The sequence below is a fragment of the Poecilia mexicana genome, unplaced genomic scaffold, assembly GCF_051168715.1.
Source record: "Poecilia mexicana isolate PSO_F unplaced genomic scaffold, ASM5116871v1 scaffold_21, whole genome shotgun sequence".
NCBI classification, from domain to species: Eukaryota; Metazoa; Chordata; class Actinopteri; order Cyprinodontiformes; family Poeciliidae; genus Poecilia; species Poecilia mexicana.
The window spans coordinates 16499214-16515769 of NW_028263390.1; the positions used below are offsets into that span (position 1 = coordinate 16499214).

General features: G+C 38.1%; 1 protein-coding gene across 2 annotated transcripts in view; it reads left to right on the forward strand.

The window, feature by feature from the left end:
* The window catches only part of ezrb (ezrin b), a 33138-nt gene extending 16964 nt beyond the window's left edge, over positions 1–16174 (forward strand). For both annotated transcript variants that reach the window (XM_014998996.2, XM_014998995.2), the window contains 10 exons: positions 774–1048; positions 1429–1512; positions 1604–1750; positions 7319–7415; positions 7589–7752; positions 9373–9503; positions 11394–11554; positions 13240–13332; positions 13476–13715; positions 14969–16174. In XM_014998996.2, coding sequence (XP_014854482.1) covers positions 774–1048; positions 1429–1512; positions 1604–1750; positions 7319–7415; positions 7589–7752; positions 9373–9503; positions 11394–11554; positions 13240–13332; positions 13476–13715; positions 14969–15133 — 1557 coding nt within the window. In that variant the 3' untranslated portion in view covers positions 15134–16174. The remainder of the gene's footprint in view (positions 1–773; positions 1049–1428; positions 1513–1603; positions 1751–7318; positions 7416–7588; positions 7753–9372; positions 9504–11393; positions 11555–13239; positions 13333–13475; positions 13716–14968) is intronic.
* The last annotated feature ends 382 nt before the right edge of the window (positions 16175–16556 follow it).

Here is a 16556-nt window from a genome sequence, read left to right on the forward strand (position 1 = left end):
CATATGCAGATGGTTAATATGTGCTTAAAAACTCAATGGAGAGCCTGGCTGTTATGTAATTCAGTAATGTGCCACACAGCTGCAAAAAGTTTGCATTAGTCAGTTTGAGATTAAAGTCCTCTTTGCAGCACATGCTAACCTCCGTTTGCTAAGTTTAGAAGTCGCCTCTCAGCATTTTACTATCAAAAACGAGGGTCACGGAGAGACGCATAGAAAAAGAGAATGGGTTGTTTGCATCAGTCAGCAGCAGGAAGCTGTTCCCAGGGTGCTAACTGGGCGCTGCAGCTAATCGGCACAATAAAAAGTTCAAACTGGGACATTCCTGGTTTTAAGCCATCAATCAAGAGTGCTTGGTTCCTGTTTTGTATTTAGAGGAAGAAGGACATTGTGAAAATGTTCAGAGCTAGCTAGCTTCCAATGAAAGAGAAGCTAGACTCCTTAATTGATCAGATCAATTAAATACTACAATGATTCAGATGATTTCCAGCTTCTACAGGTAATGAAGTGTCTTACAGAAGAGCAACAAGAATAGCTCTTTAGTACATTTTAGGCTTCTTTACTGCAGACACTGTTGGGTATTCTTCTCCAGCTGTTAATTGAAATCATTCCCACTACTATGTGTCGTCATGGTGCGTTTATGCACATAAAGGTTTACAAGAAGGTCAGGAAGTTGTATTTTGGCCTCGTCTGACCAGATCGGTGTCTTCCCACAGATTGCAAGCAGGATCACTTCTAGCTTTTTACGACTGACTGAGCTTTTCAATCCCCTCCAGGTGTCATCTCAAGATGTGAAGAAGGACAACCCACTACAATTCAAGTTTCGGGCCAAGTTCTTCCCTGAGGACGTTTCTGAGGAGCTGATTCAGGAAATCACCCAGAAGCTCTTCTTCCTGCAAGTAAAAGAAGGCATCCTCGGCGATGAGATCTACTGTCCTCCAGAGACGGCAGTCCTGCTGGCCTCCTACGCAGTCCAAGCCAAGTTTGGTGACTATGACAAAGAAGTCCACCGGCCTGGATATCTGGTCAGTGAACGCATGCTGCCTCAGAGGTAAGATGTATGACGTCGTGGTGTGTTTGGGTAGGCCACTTTCCACAATGCTCACACTACTGACATATTGCTAACTCGTTGTTCTGGGCATGTGAGCACGAGCTTTGAAAATCTGAAGGTAGAAAGACTTTTTGGGAGCGCCAGAGAATCTAAAAGGAACGGCAAAGTATTTTTACATCAGTGTTTATAGGCATTGCTACTAAGTGGATCTACGTTTGGTAAAATGTGATTGTATCAAAATACTATTAACTACCAAAAAACGTTTTTTACAATGCAGTTGTGTAACGGTAACTTTGGTTATGCAGCACAGCAAATCGTTGGAATTTCTTCGTGATTGCTGTTTAGAGATGTAAATATGTGTTTTAATTATGTGTGTTTAGAGTCATGGAGCAGCACAAGTTATCCAAAGAACAGTGGGAGGAACGAATCCAGGTGTGGCACGAGGAGCACTCTGGGATGTTGAGGTATTAAACTTGGTTTGTGTTGATCATTTTAAACTCTGCTGCGAGAAGTGCAGTGGCTGATTGGGCCGGTCGTTTCCTGATCGCCTTGCAGGGAGGACGCCATGTTGGAGTACCTGAAGATTTCTCAGGACCTGGAAATGTATGGAGTGAACTACTTTGATATCAAGAATAAGAAGGGAACGGAGCTGAGGCTGGGAGTGGACGCACTGGGTCTCAACATTTACGAGAAGGACGACAAGTAAGCATTTTGTTATTTATCAGATTACTTATTCCAAAAGTAAGAATATTTTTGGTATTTCTTTATATTCTGACTTACAATTTGGTTGTACAAAGCTGAACTTCTTGGCCAGATGCATGTTGGGACTGGAATCTCATTTAGTTCGGTTGAATTAGGACTGTATTGCCAAATGGTTGTTTGTCTGTAATCCTTTAAATTCTTAATAGAGTTTTGATATATTTCTGGTTTTAATTAATTAATTTTCATTGTTGATTTCTGGTGTCTTTTTATTAGCAGGTCAAAACTTTACAAAAACAATTTTTGCCATTTCAACATAAGAAGATAAATTATTACAATTTATCATACTTTTAATACCGTTTCTGCTCTGAGTGACCATAATATCTTAATAAAAGGAGCAGATTCAATGTCATGCAAAACTCTCTTTACAATTTAGCACAGTAATAATTTTAAATAACTTTTTAACCTCATATTAAACATTTACAGAGTAAACTCAGTAGAAGTATTTCCATATTGGCTAGAGCTAGACATGTATTGAATGCTAAATCACTTCATATTCTATATAACTCTCTGATTTTACCATATCTATCATATTGCTGTGAAGTGTGGGGAGTTAATTACAAGAGCTCTTTACATCCGGTAACCGTCCTACAGAAACGAGCCATTAGAATCATCCATAATGTCGGTTATTATGAGCATACAAACCCGCTCTTCATAAAATCCAGAATTCTCAAATTTGACGAGCTTGTAGAATTTAAAATGGCTCAGTTTATGTTCAAAGTATCTAAAAAGTTGTTACCTGAGCACATACAGAGCACGTTTTCTGAAAGAGAAGGGGGGTATAACTTAAGGGGTCACTCAAACTTCAAGATCCGCAATTTTAGAACAACAAGAAAAAGCTTCTGTATTTCAATTAAAGGTGTAAAGTTATGGAACAAGTTACATGAAGATTTAAAACAAAGCAATAGTTTAACACAATTCAAAAGAAAGTACAAAGAGGTAATTTTCAATAGATACACATATGGGTGACAGAAAGCAATAAGGTGTGTATTGCAGATAACTTGGTGTAAGGGTTTAGAAAGACAAACCAGCATAAAATGGGAAAATGTATAGGTAAATATTAGTAACTGTTACTTCTGACTGCCACTTTGATTTTGATTTTTTTAATGACAGTAGGACTCTAAAGTTTCAAGTGTTTAGGGGGTAGGAGTTTATAAGTTCTCACTTCTTCCTACCCCATTTTGAGCATGATATGTTAACTGAAACAAAAAAATCTGTATTTTCTCTTCTTTCTTATGCACTTCTTGTTACTGTGCACTATTTTATTTTTATATTTGTATCATGTTCGAATAAAATTTCAAATTTCAAATTTCATTTCATATCTGTTTGGACAGATTTAAAGCTTTTTTGTGTATTAGTATTAAGAGTTGAGTACTGTTTTCTAAATCTATTAGAGAAATGTTTGAAATAAATTTAAAAGTATTACAGTTTCTTTTTTTCTGAGGTGCAGAAACACAAACGCACACATACTGAATTAAAAAAACAGGTAAATAAAGTCCCCTACTTGACACGATAATGAATCTGAAACACTAAAAATGTTTAAGTCTGAAGCGATCGCTGCATGATTAGGCCTTTGTTGGCTGCATTGCACAGATATTTTATTTGTGGTGGTAATCGGTCTAAAAGTTGTTGGCTCTTTCAGTTTCAGGTTGAGTTGTCACTCTTTATCTTGAATTTTCAAATGAATAAACATTTTTCCTGTCTAAGGTAATTCATAAATTAGATTTTATTCGGTGTGTTCCCATTTATTATCTTAATGCTGTATGAAAGAATGTGTTAATACACGGCTATCAGTAGTGCAATTATTTAATCGTGGTGGATTATTAGAGCCTTTATTAGTCACGCAGTCATAGTTTCAGTCGGACTTAAGCTGCAGATGTTTCACGACTAAGGAGTTCGTCATGATTTTCGCCTGACTCAGGCCGAGCTCTTCCCACTTGAAACACTAAGATAAACTTGCTGAACCAGGTTCACATCTTCCACCAGTCAACACTTACTTTTCCTGTTCGAGAGTAAGAAATGAAAATACTCCCGTTTCGTCTTTGAAGGGTTTCTGGGGCCTACGTGTGTAGATTGCTGCTCACATCCCACAGAGATCTGCTTTTTACGTGCACCTTATTTACAGAGCAGTGCAGTGTGGGGGGATTATCACCCTGTGTATTTGGTGAATTAAATTCAGACAGATCCTGTCCTCTGTGGGATTAGTGGAGCGAAGTGCACCGTGTTAAAGTAGCTCTTCGTCCCAGGTGACTTGCCTTTCAGTCACTGACCTCATGCTGGAAATGCTGCCAGCTCTGCTCGAGATTAGAGTCCATCTTGTATTAAAGTGGCTCCTCTGGTGGCTTTCAGGCCAGCCTGCTGCTGGTGGTGGAAGAAACAAGCGCAGCACATTTTGGTAATAAGGTTAAGCCACCCAGCTGCTACATGCTAAGAACTTTAATTGAGGCTTCACTGCTTAATTCTTTGACTTTTTAAATTACTGAGTGCCAGAGTATTTAGGTGGCTCCAGTTTGTAATTTATTGTGACTGTGATTGTAAAGCATTCAGGAACAGGGCCGTGTGTGCGTACGCGCGCGTGTGTGTGTGTGTTTCTGAATGTCTCGTCCTGATCAGCAAAGAAAGGCCTCTCCTCTGCGCTGCCCTCTGCTGTAACCATGCCGACGCTGACTGGTTTTTCAAGCTTTGCGGCACTTAAGAATGTGAGGCTGAAGTGTGTAGCACAGTCTCTCCCAATGAGGGCAACCGACCCACAATGCAACAGTGCAGCCAAGTCTTCACTGAGGTGCAGCCTGGAGCAAAAGGCTTAACTCCTTCTGCTCCTGAAGCACATAAAAAATTCATTCTGCTTTATAAATCAAAACCTGCAGAGATTAATATTAAGAGATTAATTACTTGTGGTTCTTTTGAATGCATGCAAAACATTTCTCATGATTTGTAAATCTTGGCATTTTTAAGGATGGGAAAGTTAGTCGAATCCTAAGATAAGATCTTAAACATTCTTTGAAGATATTTGTGTTTAAAAATATATATACAGCACAAAACAAACGGCTTTAAGGACCATACTTTAGTTTTTTTATTTTGAAGGAGGCATTAGATTCTCAGGTTACGATGACCCTTATTTTTTTAACAGCACCTTTTTATTAGTTTGTTGTCCTTTGAGAAATTTATAACAAGTATAAAGTATAATTAAATTTTATTTTAAATGAGAAATTATTATTCCAGTAGTAATGTGAAAATGTATGAGTGACTGGCAGTGCACAGCAACAAGTGGAGGAGGGGCACTACTGTGTTACTCTATAGGCATATCATAGCAGTTTTTTTTTTTTCCTGTACTCGTTACCTTTTCATAACTACTTTTTCTCATCTGGTCTAAAATCTGACTGTTTAGCTGGGATATTTTGCTGACTCCAAGCAGCAGGAGTGAAAACATTAATCAATCAAGTTTATTTGTACAGCACATTTCAGCAACAAGGCAGTTCAAAGTGCTTTAAATCATAAAAACATAATTTTGTCAACAATTGTGAGAACCGGTAACAGAAATTGCATTTTGTCAAGTGGCATTAAGTAACATTAATCATTATATTAACAACTGAATAATTTTTAACTTTCATCTTGGAACATTAAATCTGTAAATCTTCCAAATGTACAAAGAGTCTGCAATTTAAATAATATATTTTAAATAAAATCTGTAAAGCACTGGTACGCAGCTTGCTGGGTTTGCAAACAAAAATACTGAAATAGATTAAATGTAACAGAAACTTTGATCTGTAAAGAACAAACTGGAGATGACTGAAACAAAACTTCAAGTAAAAAATGCTTACTGGTTGTATCGATAAAAGCCTTGCCTTTTAAGTTCAGGGTGCATCCAGTAAGTCTTGCCCTGTTGCCAGGGATGTTTTCTCAGGTAGATTTTTACCACTTTGATCTGATTTTGTCCTTGTTTCTGCACTCAACGTGACAGAAACCATCCTGCTCCTCTAAAAGGTTAAACTGCTGGAGAAAACTTTCTTTCAACCGTAGTGATTCCCTGTAACGGTTTAACTCTACATTTACTTCCACAGTGTGAAATTATACTCCTTCAATAAATACTGAAGTTTGCCGTGCTTGTTTTAACCGAGCACCTCTGCTTGAACTGCATTTTATATTATTCTTAAAATTAGTCATATCTGCATTCTAACACCCATATATCTAAAGAATGTTACTGATTGACACAGAAATCTTTTTTTTTTTTTTTTTTTTTTTTTTTACAAATGCCAGTTCTCTGATTGATAGAGCACATCTAATAAACCACACGGCTCCGATGGAAATATTCGGCAGATAACAGCACATTGTTTTCCTCAATTCCACAAGCATGTGTCAGGGTCAGCGATGGAGTGAAATTCCTGTTCAGGGAGTTTCATGGCAGCAAGTTTGGCTGCATGCTCAGCTGCCGCTTTAACAGATTACAGCGCTATCGCCTCGGCCCTGTTGACAGCGCCGCTCGGCATTGTGTGGAGCGAGACGGGCAGCGACTCAGTTCGCTGGGACAACAGAGCAGTGAGCCGCCACACCCCAGATTTATCCCCTGATCCGGGAGATTAGACTGACAAAGCGGTTTGTAGCCGTGGACTGATTTGATTTTAGGGGAGTAACTAGAAGAATTGTTAGTTTTTATCTCTGCATGTGGATGACCTGATGGATCCATTATGATAGCAGTGCGTCTCATTTATAGTTCTTGAGGTGCAGCTACTTAAACATGCCAATGTTCAACAACTGAACTCATCTAGACTGTGAATTTTTAAACCATGCTCACTTAACACCAAGAGGCCCAGAGGTGAATAGTGGTTTAGCAGACATATTTTTCATTTGCAAGAGATTTAAGCCATCTGAAATCTTAATCATCTAATAATCAAGACAGAAACCTTTAATTTCCAGTTCTTGACTGTAGGAATTTGGTGATCTGAACTTAAAAATGTATTGTTATTTATTGTGATAGTTATAAAAGTCAATAAAGTACTTACTACTTCTTTCTAGTCTTTCTAAGCAACTGAATGGCTATGGCTGCATGTCACAGTTCAACAAACACAACTGTGAAATATTCTTCTATAGCACACGGTTACATAAAGAAGTTTGATCTGTTAAGCCATATTATCAATTTATTGTTGTTTATTGATGCTCTTATGAAAAATTCCAACCATTCTGGTGATTTTTTTTTATTTTTATTTTTTCTAAATGATACAATAAACGCCCGTCCCAGCTTGACTGATTGCGTGCACCCTCTTATTCTATTTCCTCATCTCAAATTTTGTAGAGTGTAAACAGATAGGATCATATTCCAGAAATTTTACCATATTGTTTTTCACCGACCTCTCTGTAATGGTGATATGCCAAAAATAACTATTTAAACTTCAAGAAGGTGGACATTGTTATAAATGGGACGACGGTATCTTCTGACATGCTATTAAAAAAATACAAAAGGTTCTTTTTTGTTTATGTATTCATTTGCAATAATTTATTTGATTTCTTCTTCAGATTGACGCCAAAGATTGGCTTCCCCTGGAGCGAGATCAGAAACATTTCCTTCAACGACAAGAAGTTCATCATCAAGCCTATTGACAAAAAATCTCCAGTGAGTAAAATGTCATTAGCATCGTTTTTACTTTAAATTTTCAACATTGGAATCTGCTTTTTTTTTACATCACTTTGTACAATTCCCTCATCTAAAGAGCTTTTGTTATAATCTAAGTAGTGATATAAGATTGATCTAATTTTTCTCAATTTCTTTCCTCCCCAAACTTTCAGGACTTTGTGTTTTATGCCCCGAGACTGAGGATCAACAAAAGCATCCTGCACCTGTGCATGGGCAACCATGACCTCTACATGCGTCGTCGCAAGCCCGACACAATCGAGGTGCAGCAGATGAAGGCTCAGGCCATGGAGGAGAAGCAGATGAAGCAGAAGGAGAGGTACAGACGAGCTTGAATGAATGAATGAATGAAGGAAGGAATATACTTTATAAATCCTCTTTTTAATCCTGAAAAAAATCTGACTTTAGGATTGGGCAAAAACTGAATCATTTCTGGTTTGATTAAAGCTTTTAATATTAGTTCTGTATTTAAGTAAATTAATGGTTGTTAGTAGGATGTAATTGGATTATCTTCACTGATTCATGTGTTAATTTTAAGTTGAACAGTTTAAAATGTACTTGATGCCCTGTCTGCTTTCTGACTAAATCAAGCAGCAGGATTAGCAACATGGTTGGAGTTAGCGCATTAGCTTCCACCACATGCTGTTTTTCTAGTGCTTTAGTGCAACTAATGTTTATGATTTGTGCTTTAGGGTTAACACACCTACAACACACCTCCAAATTGGAACCTAAATTCCTCTCCAAATGTAGAAACACTGAACAGAGAAAACATGACCGTGGACTCGGCCGCAGCTGTCGGCTTGCGGTCTGTCCACACAGCTGTTTAAACATCATGATGTAAAGCAACACAGATCAGACAATGATATTCAAAAGGAAAACTATGAAAGACAAGAGGACTGGTTCTCATACAGTAGCTCTCAGCAGGTTTGGCTGCTGGGAAACGTTGGAAGAAAGTTCAGGAAGAGTTGCTTTAAAACATACAGGGAGATAACAGCTGTTGCTGAAGAAATGGGGAGCAGAAATAATTCGAAACCTGGAAAGCAGAAGTAGTATGTTTTGTGTTATCAAATATTTATGGTGCGTATAAATTGTGAAATAACAAGCATTATAAAGCTTTTAAGGTGGTTTCTCTTGACAATGTTCCAGAAATATTTTTTCTTTGTCATAAAAAAACATGACGTCAGACATATTTTTGCAAAGTAGACCCGAAACATTGAATATTTATCAAAATTATTTGACTGTGAAGCTGAATAATCAACTAGGATGTTCATGAAGCAGATCATTTTTTGTGCTCAAAACATTAAAAAGTTTGCATATTAGCATGCATTTCTAGAACCATTCGCTAACAGCACAGCCTTTTGAGCCAAATCTGTCTTCAAAATAATATAATTATACTTTATGCCTCAAGCCAAATGATTAAACTGTAAATAAGAATATTATACAGATGCAACATTAGCTAATTAAACCTGCTGCGTAGTCCTGATTAGAGTGCATCATGCTGCTTTTTAGGAGCAATTTCTCTGCATACTTTGGCATGCCGTCTTAAACCGTACCGTCATTTTTATGGGAACTGTGTCGCCAGACGACTGTAAACCGACATGAACCTCTGTGGAAAGCAAATATTATTTACATGAGGATTATTTTAGACTTCGTAGCCACAAAAGATGCAGGGATGGATACCTATTTTTAGCTTCTGTATTTTGTCACCATCACAATGTAGCTTACTTTTTGATGGACCAGAAAAGAATAGTTCATAACTGTGAAGTGGAATGAAAAAGATATTTTTCACATTATTTTATAAATTATGTTTGGAAAAGTGCATTTATAATCAGCTCATGTCACCCTGATGCCCTTTGGTAAATAAAAGTAGAGCATGTAATTTATTAGCATTCGTAGCTTCCTCCAGGTTTTCTTTATGAGCTCTCTGTTCTTTCTCCAGGGCTCATTTGGAGAATGAGAAGAAGAAAAGGGAAGCCATCGAGAGGGAGAAGGAGCAGATGGAGCAGGAGAAGCAGCAACTCATGATGAGGCTCTACCAGTTCGAGGAGAAGACTAAGAAGGCAGAGAAAGGTGGGTTAAAGGGGTCTGTGGCTCATCAATCGTCTCCTATAACCTATGATGGGATATAAAGACTCTGTCTGCTGGGAATAGTTGAAATGACGGCACACTTGTACTTCTGCATGTGTGTACTGTAAACACCAGGCCAACAGGTTATTCTGTTTGTGTCGGTAACTTCTTGTATAAATACCAGTGTGAAGAAAGTGCTGTCAGTTTTACACGTTGTTCCTCTTTATGTTATTTAACTCATAAAACGTGATCATTTTAGATTTAACTGTTCGTTATTGTGTCACAAATCGATCAAGAACAAGATATTCGTTGGTTTTCATCTCGGTTTGACCAGAGGGAGAAGATGTCCCACTTCTCTTCTTGTTGGCACAGGCTCATCAGATCTGTATGCGACTCCCTGTTTTTGTTTCCGGCTCATAAAGCAGCTCATAAAAACTAATAATTACTTTCAACTTTTGTCTAGGCCAAGGGGTAATTTGACTTCCCACTGTGGGAAATCCACTGGTTGTAACTGGTGTTTGTCCAGACCAGGGTCCAATCCTGACGGGTCGGTGTCTTGCAGTTTTTAGATTTTTTTTTCCCCTGGTCTGACGACCTGAATCAAACCACTTTTTATTTTTTATTTATGTAAAGAAGCACAAATGCTTTTTTCACTTTTGTTTACATGATCAGAAAAGTAAAACATTTTCTGAGTAGGCATCTCCATAATTCATTGTAAATCCATAACTACCAGGAGATACGCAGCCATATGCAATATTTCTGTTTGTGGGTATGAAATGGTTTGTTTATGCAAACAAAATGCAAGTAGCCTGAGGTTAATGGCGACACATGAGCATAAACTGGTGAACGTGCATATTGAGCCAGAGCCTCAGATGAAGCTACTTTAATTCAATTAAGACTGCGATGTATGCAAACTATTTTAAGATATATTTCTTATTCCATATTTACAACAATCACAAAGCTTAACACGCATACGATCAAGCTACGAAGAAATGAAAACGGTGTTGTTAAGATGACAGTCATGCTCCAATAAAACATGGCTTGATTAAATGTTTACTCTTCTATAATGAAGGTACGGATATACTTAAACTGATATGAGAGGAAATTAAACGACATGTTCTGATAAACTTTTATCTTCCACTGTTGAGGAAAACAAAGTCACAGTTAGAACATCAAGTTTAATATTTTACTTTACTGATGTTCATAAAAAGAAAGGAAAACTATGCAAAACTTGCAAGCTGCCTTGAATATAAAATGTAATAATCCACACCTGAAAGTAGTCCCCAACAAATGCTGAGATTGCTACATATATTGTTTCCAGCTTGTAAAAGTTAAAGTGTATCAGCAATAGATTAATGTCTGGAAACAAGTAAAGTGGAAAACTTTTAAATTAAGTGGTATAGTATGTTTTCAAATGACCTACATTTACATCTTCAGTTTAAGTTGTTTAATATGTGTGACTGTTTTTCTGACACTAATCCAGTTTCTGTTGATGCAATTTAAATAGATTTTTTTTACTTTGTCAAGTATCTGTTACATTTATTGTAAAAAATAAAAATATAAAATTCCAGATTTGATAAGATGTGGCTTAAAAACAGGGATCTCGGTAGTGTACAAAGACCATGGTTAAGCTCACAATTTAACATGAGAATTTGTTGCAGTCACTGGCTAAAGTTGAACTATGCCAACTTAAGTTGACAAATTATATTTATTTATTAAATAAGGAAGCCAAATATAAATTTTAAATAAATGCAGATGTCCATAATTATGAAAAAAAGCTTTTAAAAATGTAACTTGAAGAAAGTAAGTCTTTGATTTGAAATTTCCTGTCACTCCAAAATCTTCCCTCATGTGAGATTAAGTGCATAAAGCTGTCCCTCCTCTGCCTGTTAGACTTGCAGGACCAGCTTCAGAGAGCCATGATGCTGGAGCAGGAGCGGAGGAGGGCGGAGGAGGAGGCTGCGCGTCTGGAGGCAGAACGCCAGGCTGCCCTGCTGGCTAAAGAGGAGCTGGCCCGCCAGGCTGAGAGTCAGCTGAAGACCCAGGAGCAGCTGGTTGGTGCTTTAATGATGCCACGTTTTGATTTAAAGGGGACCTATTATGCAAAATTCAGATTTTTACACCTTCTTTGTACATCAGTTTGCATTTTTACTGCTTCTAAAAATAGCCCAAGCCTCTAAGAAAAACCACAGAGTTGTTTTTGTCAACAAATTAATGCTTTTTAGTGTCTAGAAAATTAGCCATTTCAAAAACCTTCCAAATGTAGCGTCACAAATCAGCAGGTACTGTCCCTCGCCTAGCAACCCCAACGAAGCCCAGCCCGTTACCTAGCAACCTAAGCTGAGCTCCAGTACTTTCAGTCATCTGGTTTTACTGCTGTATGGACTGTACAATGGCTGCTGGAAAAGTCAAAAGTTTTGTTGTTAACAAGAGGAAACCACTTGCTGCATTCTTGTTGCTTGTGCAGAAGGCTCTACTTCTGCTTTTCAGAGATGTACGACTGTAATCATGCATCTGTTGGCAGCCATTTTCATGTGCGACTATAAATGTTGAGTTGGGGTCAAGCCCAGTAGCCACTCATTTGGATTTAAAATGACTAGATGCCCTAAAACAACTCAAAATAGATAGAACTGGAAAGAATAAAATCTCATTTTACAGGAATGATTTTGTGGCTCATAAAGCAAGGACCCTCGCCCTATTTTGACCAACCAGTGAACCAACAGTTGTTTGTGAACATTATGCCTGCTACATTGCTTCCTTGTAGCAAAGGCGAATAAAGAAGCTTGTACAGTTTTTTAAAATCAGTTTCATAAATCTGTAATGCAGAGATTTGTTTTGCCTTGTAAGCTCCAAAAAAGACTAGTCCCCTAATCCAGCAGTAAGCTTTGGGGCATTTTCCTACCATATCCCAGAATGCAATCCTTGAAACATGACAGAGTTTAATGGTGCACCTGTGGTAATGTTCAAGTAAACAATTCTCTAAAGAAATACTTGCGAAGCTGGAGCAAACTTTGAACAGCTGTAAATTGTTGACAACCTCTTGAACAAGACTGACCCTCCAGCTCACACGTTTGGAGGGTCAAGCAGAAAAACAAGGCGAGCATTCCTCTACTTGCTCCAGATCTCGTACTGACTGGATCTGAAGCATTTAGGAGGTTTGGTCATCTTTGTTTTGAATATTTGAAAGCAGATGATGATCCACTTTCGCTGAATTTTCCTTGAAGAAACCAGTGTTGCTTCACTGTGGGGAAACGATAAGACAGACAGAGCAGCGACAGAAACTATTTAATGCTGATCTCACTTTGCGGCGTTTAAAAAAAACAAACAAAAAAAACAAAAACAAGCTCAGCTTGTCTGAAGGAATGCGTTGCAACACCTGCAGGGTCGGGCGCTTCTTCAGTGCGCAGCGTGCTTTTCCACTTCTGTCTCAGCTTTTAAAGTGATGCCAACATTCAGGACTGCGGTTTACTCCTGTCTTGTAATTAATAGACATGTCGTATAGAAAAATCTTAAAATTTGATGTTAAAGGTAGAGGGGGTCAGACTAATCTGTTATTTAAATTTACAGGCATTGAAGCTGTTTATTCTTAAGTGAAATACAAATAACTGACTACATTCAATCAATAACACAAAAGAAACGTCTCATCTATGACAGGAATTCATTTTTTTTCTGAACTGCTGCTAAACATCCATCTGTTTGAATTTGATTTGCATATTAATAAAATCTGTCCTGTTTTCAGGCTTCTGAGCTGGCGGAGCACTCGGCCAAGATCGCGCTGCTGGAGGAGGCGAGAAGACGCAAGGAGGAGGAGGCTCGCACATGGCAGAGCAGGGTGAGAGTTTGAACTGAAATGTGTAGCTCTCTACTTCCTGTCGCAGTAGATAAATGTAGAACATCACAGCACTTGTGAGTCAGCTCGAATCGAAAAAGGAGGAGACGGATGAAGATGTACTTGACCCCTTTTGTGTTGTTCAGGCCGTAGAGGCTCAAGACGATCTGACTAAGACCAAGGAGGAGCTGCACATGGTGCTGACTGCGCCCCTGCCTCCACCACCTCCTCCCGCGTACAACCACCGGGATGACAACAGCGATAGCGAGGACAACAACAGCACGCACAGCACCGACCTGGCGATAGACGACTTCCACGACCACCGCAAGGAGGAGGAGCGTCTGACTGAGGTCGAGAAGAACGAGCGCGTCCAGAAGCAGCTCAAGGTGAGGGGAAAAAACCCCCAGAACAAATCAGACAGGAACAAAATCAACAAACTAAAATTCATGTAGATTTATGCTATGGCAGTGTTTCTTACCATCGACTTAAAAAATTAATATTCATGAAGCTGGCATATTAATGATGTCTCTCTGTATTAATTAATGTGTGAAAAAAGTCTAATAGTCTGACATAATGCCGCTTTTAATATAAAATACACAGCTTTAATTAAACCTTTATATACAATATTCAAGAGACAATTTTAAATGGTTTATTTGTTTAATACCATCTAACAAAAAGGCACTTTACATCACATTTTTTTGCGTGTCCAATTTAACCAAAACCAGTCTGCTGTTGGTGTTAGACCTCAGCCCACCATTTCATCAGGGTCAAGGTTATTAAAAAAAGAAGTGAAATCAGACCAGTAATTACACTTTCAACATTATTTAGTCACCTCAAATGTAAAGGAACAATGCAACTGTAACAAACTTGAAATAAAATCTTGACTACTTTGTTCTCATTGAATATTAAAATTCAAGCTTAAAATATATTGAGGGATTTCAGAAGATGGGATCCATTAGACCCCAAGAGCTTTTTGCTCTGTGCACGGTCCAGTGGGGTCACACGGACCCCGCGTGCGCTTGTACGAGGGTCTTTTGTGTGGATAAACTCACCGCTTCCTTGCTGTCCAACCGTGGCATTTGCTGTGCTTCTGATGAGCGTGGTGCTAAAACCGCAGGAGGGTTAATGTTGTATATTCTTGTTTCACCTCATCTGATTTTGCACCCGCAATGGAAACTACAGGGGTTATAAAATGCTCCTACGAAACCGGTCAGGTTTTTTTTTTTAAAAGGTTCCTATTGTAAAAAATTCAAATTTTAGGGATTTTTTTTCTCTGCAAACTTGCAAAAGACTATTCTTGGATTCTTTGATATATTTTACTCTGCATGAGCTCTAGTGAGTTGTACATCCACTGACCTGTGTCCCGTATTACAACTCTGTGGACCAAGCATGTTGGACCAAAGTGCCTCAGGATTTTTTTGGGATAAATTAAGTTATTCCAACATTGAATTTGTCTATACGACACCAGTGTAAAAAATACTTTTAAAATCCCTCAAGAAATGAATACTGACAAAGCATTCAAGAAAAAACATCACAATGTGGTGACTTTTAATGTGAACTTTTTGAACATATAGAAGAGGATGTTTATTAAATGCAGTTTTCTCCATATTTTTCTCACATTTCTCCCTCTTCTCTTTAGACCCTGACCTCGGAGTTGGCTCAGGCCCGTGACGAGTCCAAGAACACCCAGAACGATCTCCTCCACAGCGAGAACGTGCGCGCCGGCCGAGACAAATACAAGACCTTGCGACAGATCCGGCAGGGCAACACCAAGCAGAGGATCGACGAGTTTGAGGCCTTATAAGACGCCGTTCGAGTGCACGCCCTTTCTGAATGGTCACTATTCCTCTTGATTTGCTGCTGAGACACACACACAAATTCCCCTTCTCACCCACCCAAAGACATGTTTAACACGCGCTGGTAGCTGACTAAACTGAAGCAGCAGAAGACTGGGAGGACGCAGCGCTCTGCACAACCTTAGTGCCAAAATCTTCTGTCCTTTCCCTTGTTATAGTGTTTTGAATATTGTCACTTTTTTTGATGGAGTCAGGCCAAAATAATTGTTTTTCACTGGAGGTTTAATGAAGTAGTGGGAATCTTGTTATAATGCACCTTGTAATCAAACCGTTGGAAGAAAAGGCCTTGTTGTCCATAGCGACCACTCAGAAAGGGGGAGACAGTATACGCAGGAAAATTGATCTTTATTTTCCATTATATTTGAACACTTCCAGTTATGTTTATTTTTGCTCTAAAGACAAAATCATAGTTTGATATTTATACTGTATATGGGACATAAAGGGTATTTCGTCTTGGTTTGTATATTTTTGCTATCTACTAATAATAAAAACTTTTAATTTTCCAGAGGTTTTATATATTGACCCAAATAACAGCCTAGTCTTATGTTCCATATGTTTTCCCTTAGATCACTTAACTAAACTAAATTTTTTATTTTACTGTAGGAGACCTCCAGTTGCATACAAAATAAATTTAGATGAACTTTCCAATTTCTTTTCATTAGATGTGCAGATCATTCAGAGCAACATGTTGAATAAAAATGAAGCTTTGTATTTCTATCAGTTTGTTCAATGTCACATTGTTACAGTAAAAGAAGCACATGTTGAGGGTTTTTACCCTCTAAAGTGGCCTTTCTGTCTGGTCACTCACACAGTTACAATGACATGTGGAGGTTTGTTTTTAAAGTTGGATTTCTCGCCAAACTCTTGGACTAAAGTAGCATTTACTAAAACGGTCATGCAGAAACGCTCGGCTATGCTGGGAATTTGTATATAACCAGGATTTTATAATGAGGTTGAACATATTGCCAATAAATTGACTTGATTCGTCACCTCTGTGTGTTTATTGCAGGATTATAACTTTTTGAAATGAGCATGCATGTGGGGCATAGAGGGAAAATGTTGGAGAGAATCTCCGGTAATTTGCATTTTTGTATTTTATATTATCGGTCTGCTTCTTGCTACTCGAATGTTTTCTTTTGTTAAATGACATTTGTTGCCTTACAAAAGGCGATTAAAATTAAAACAGAGTGGAAGACACTGAATGGTTTCAGTTAAAGCACCAAGAAGGAAAAAGTTTTTGTATTTAGATTTTGTTTTCTTCATAGTTTGTGTTAAAGTTGACATATTGCAACAATTTTCTTTTATAAACCTTAATGATTTAGATTTCATCAAATATCTCTTACATGGGATGTTGGGTCTTGATATAAAATT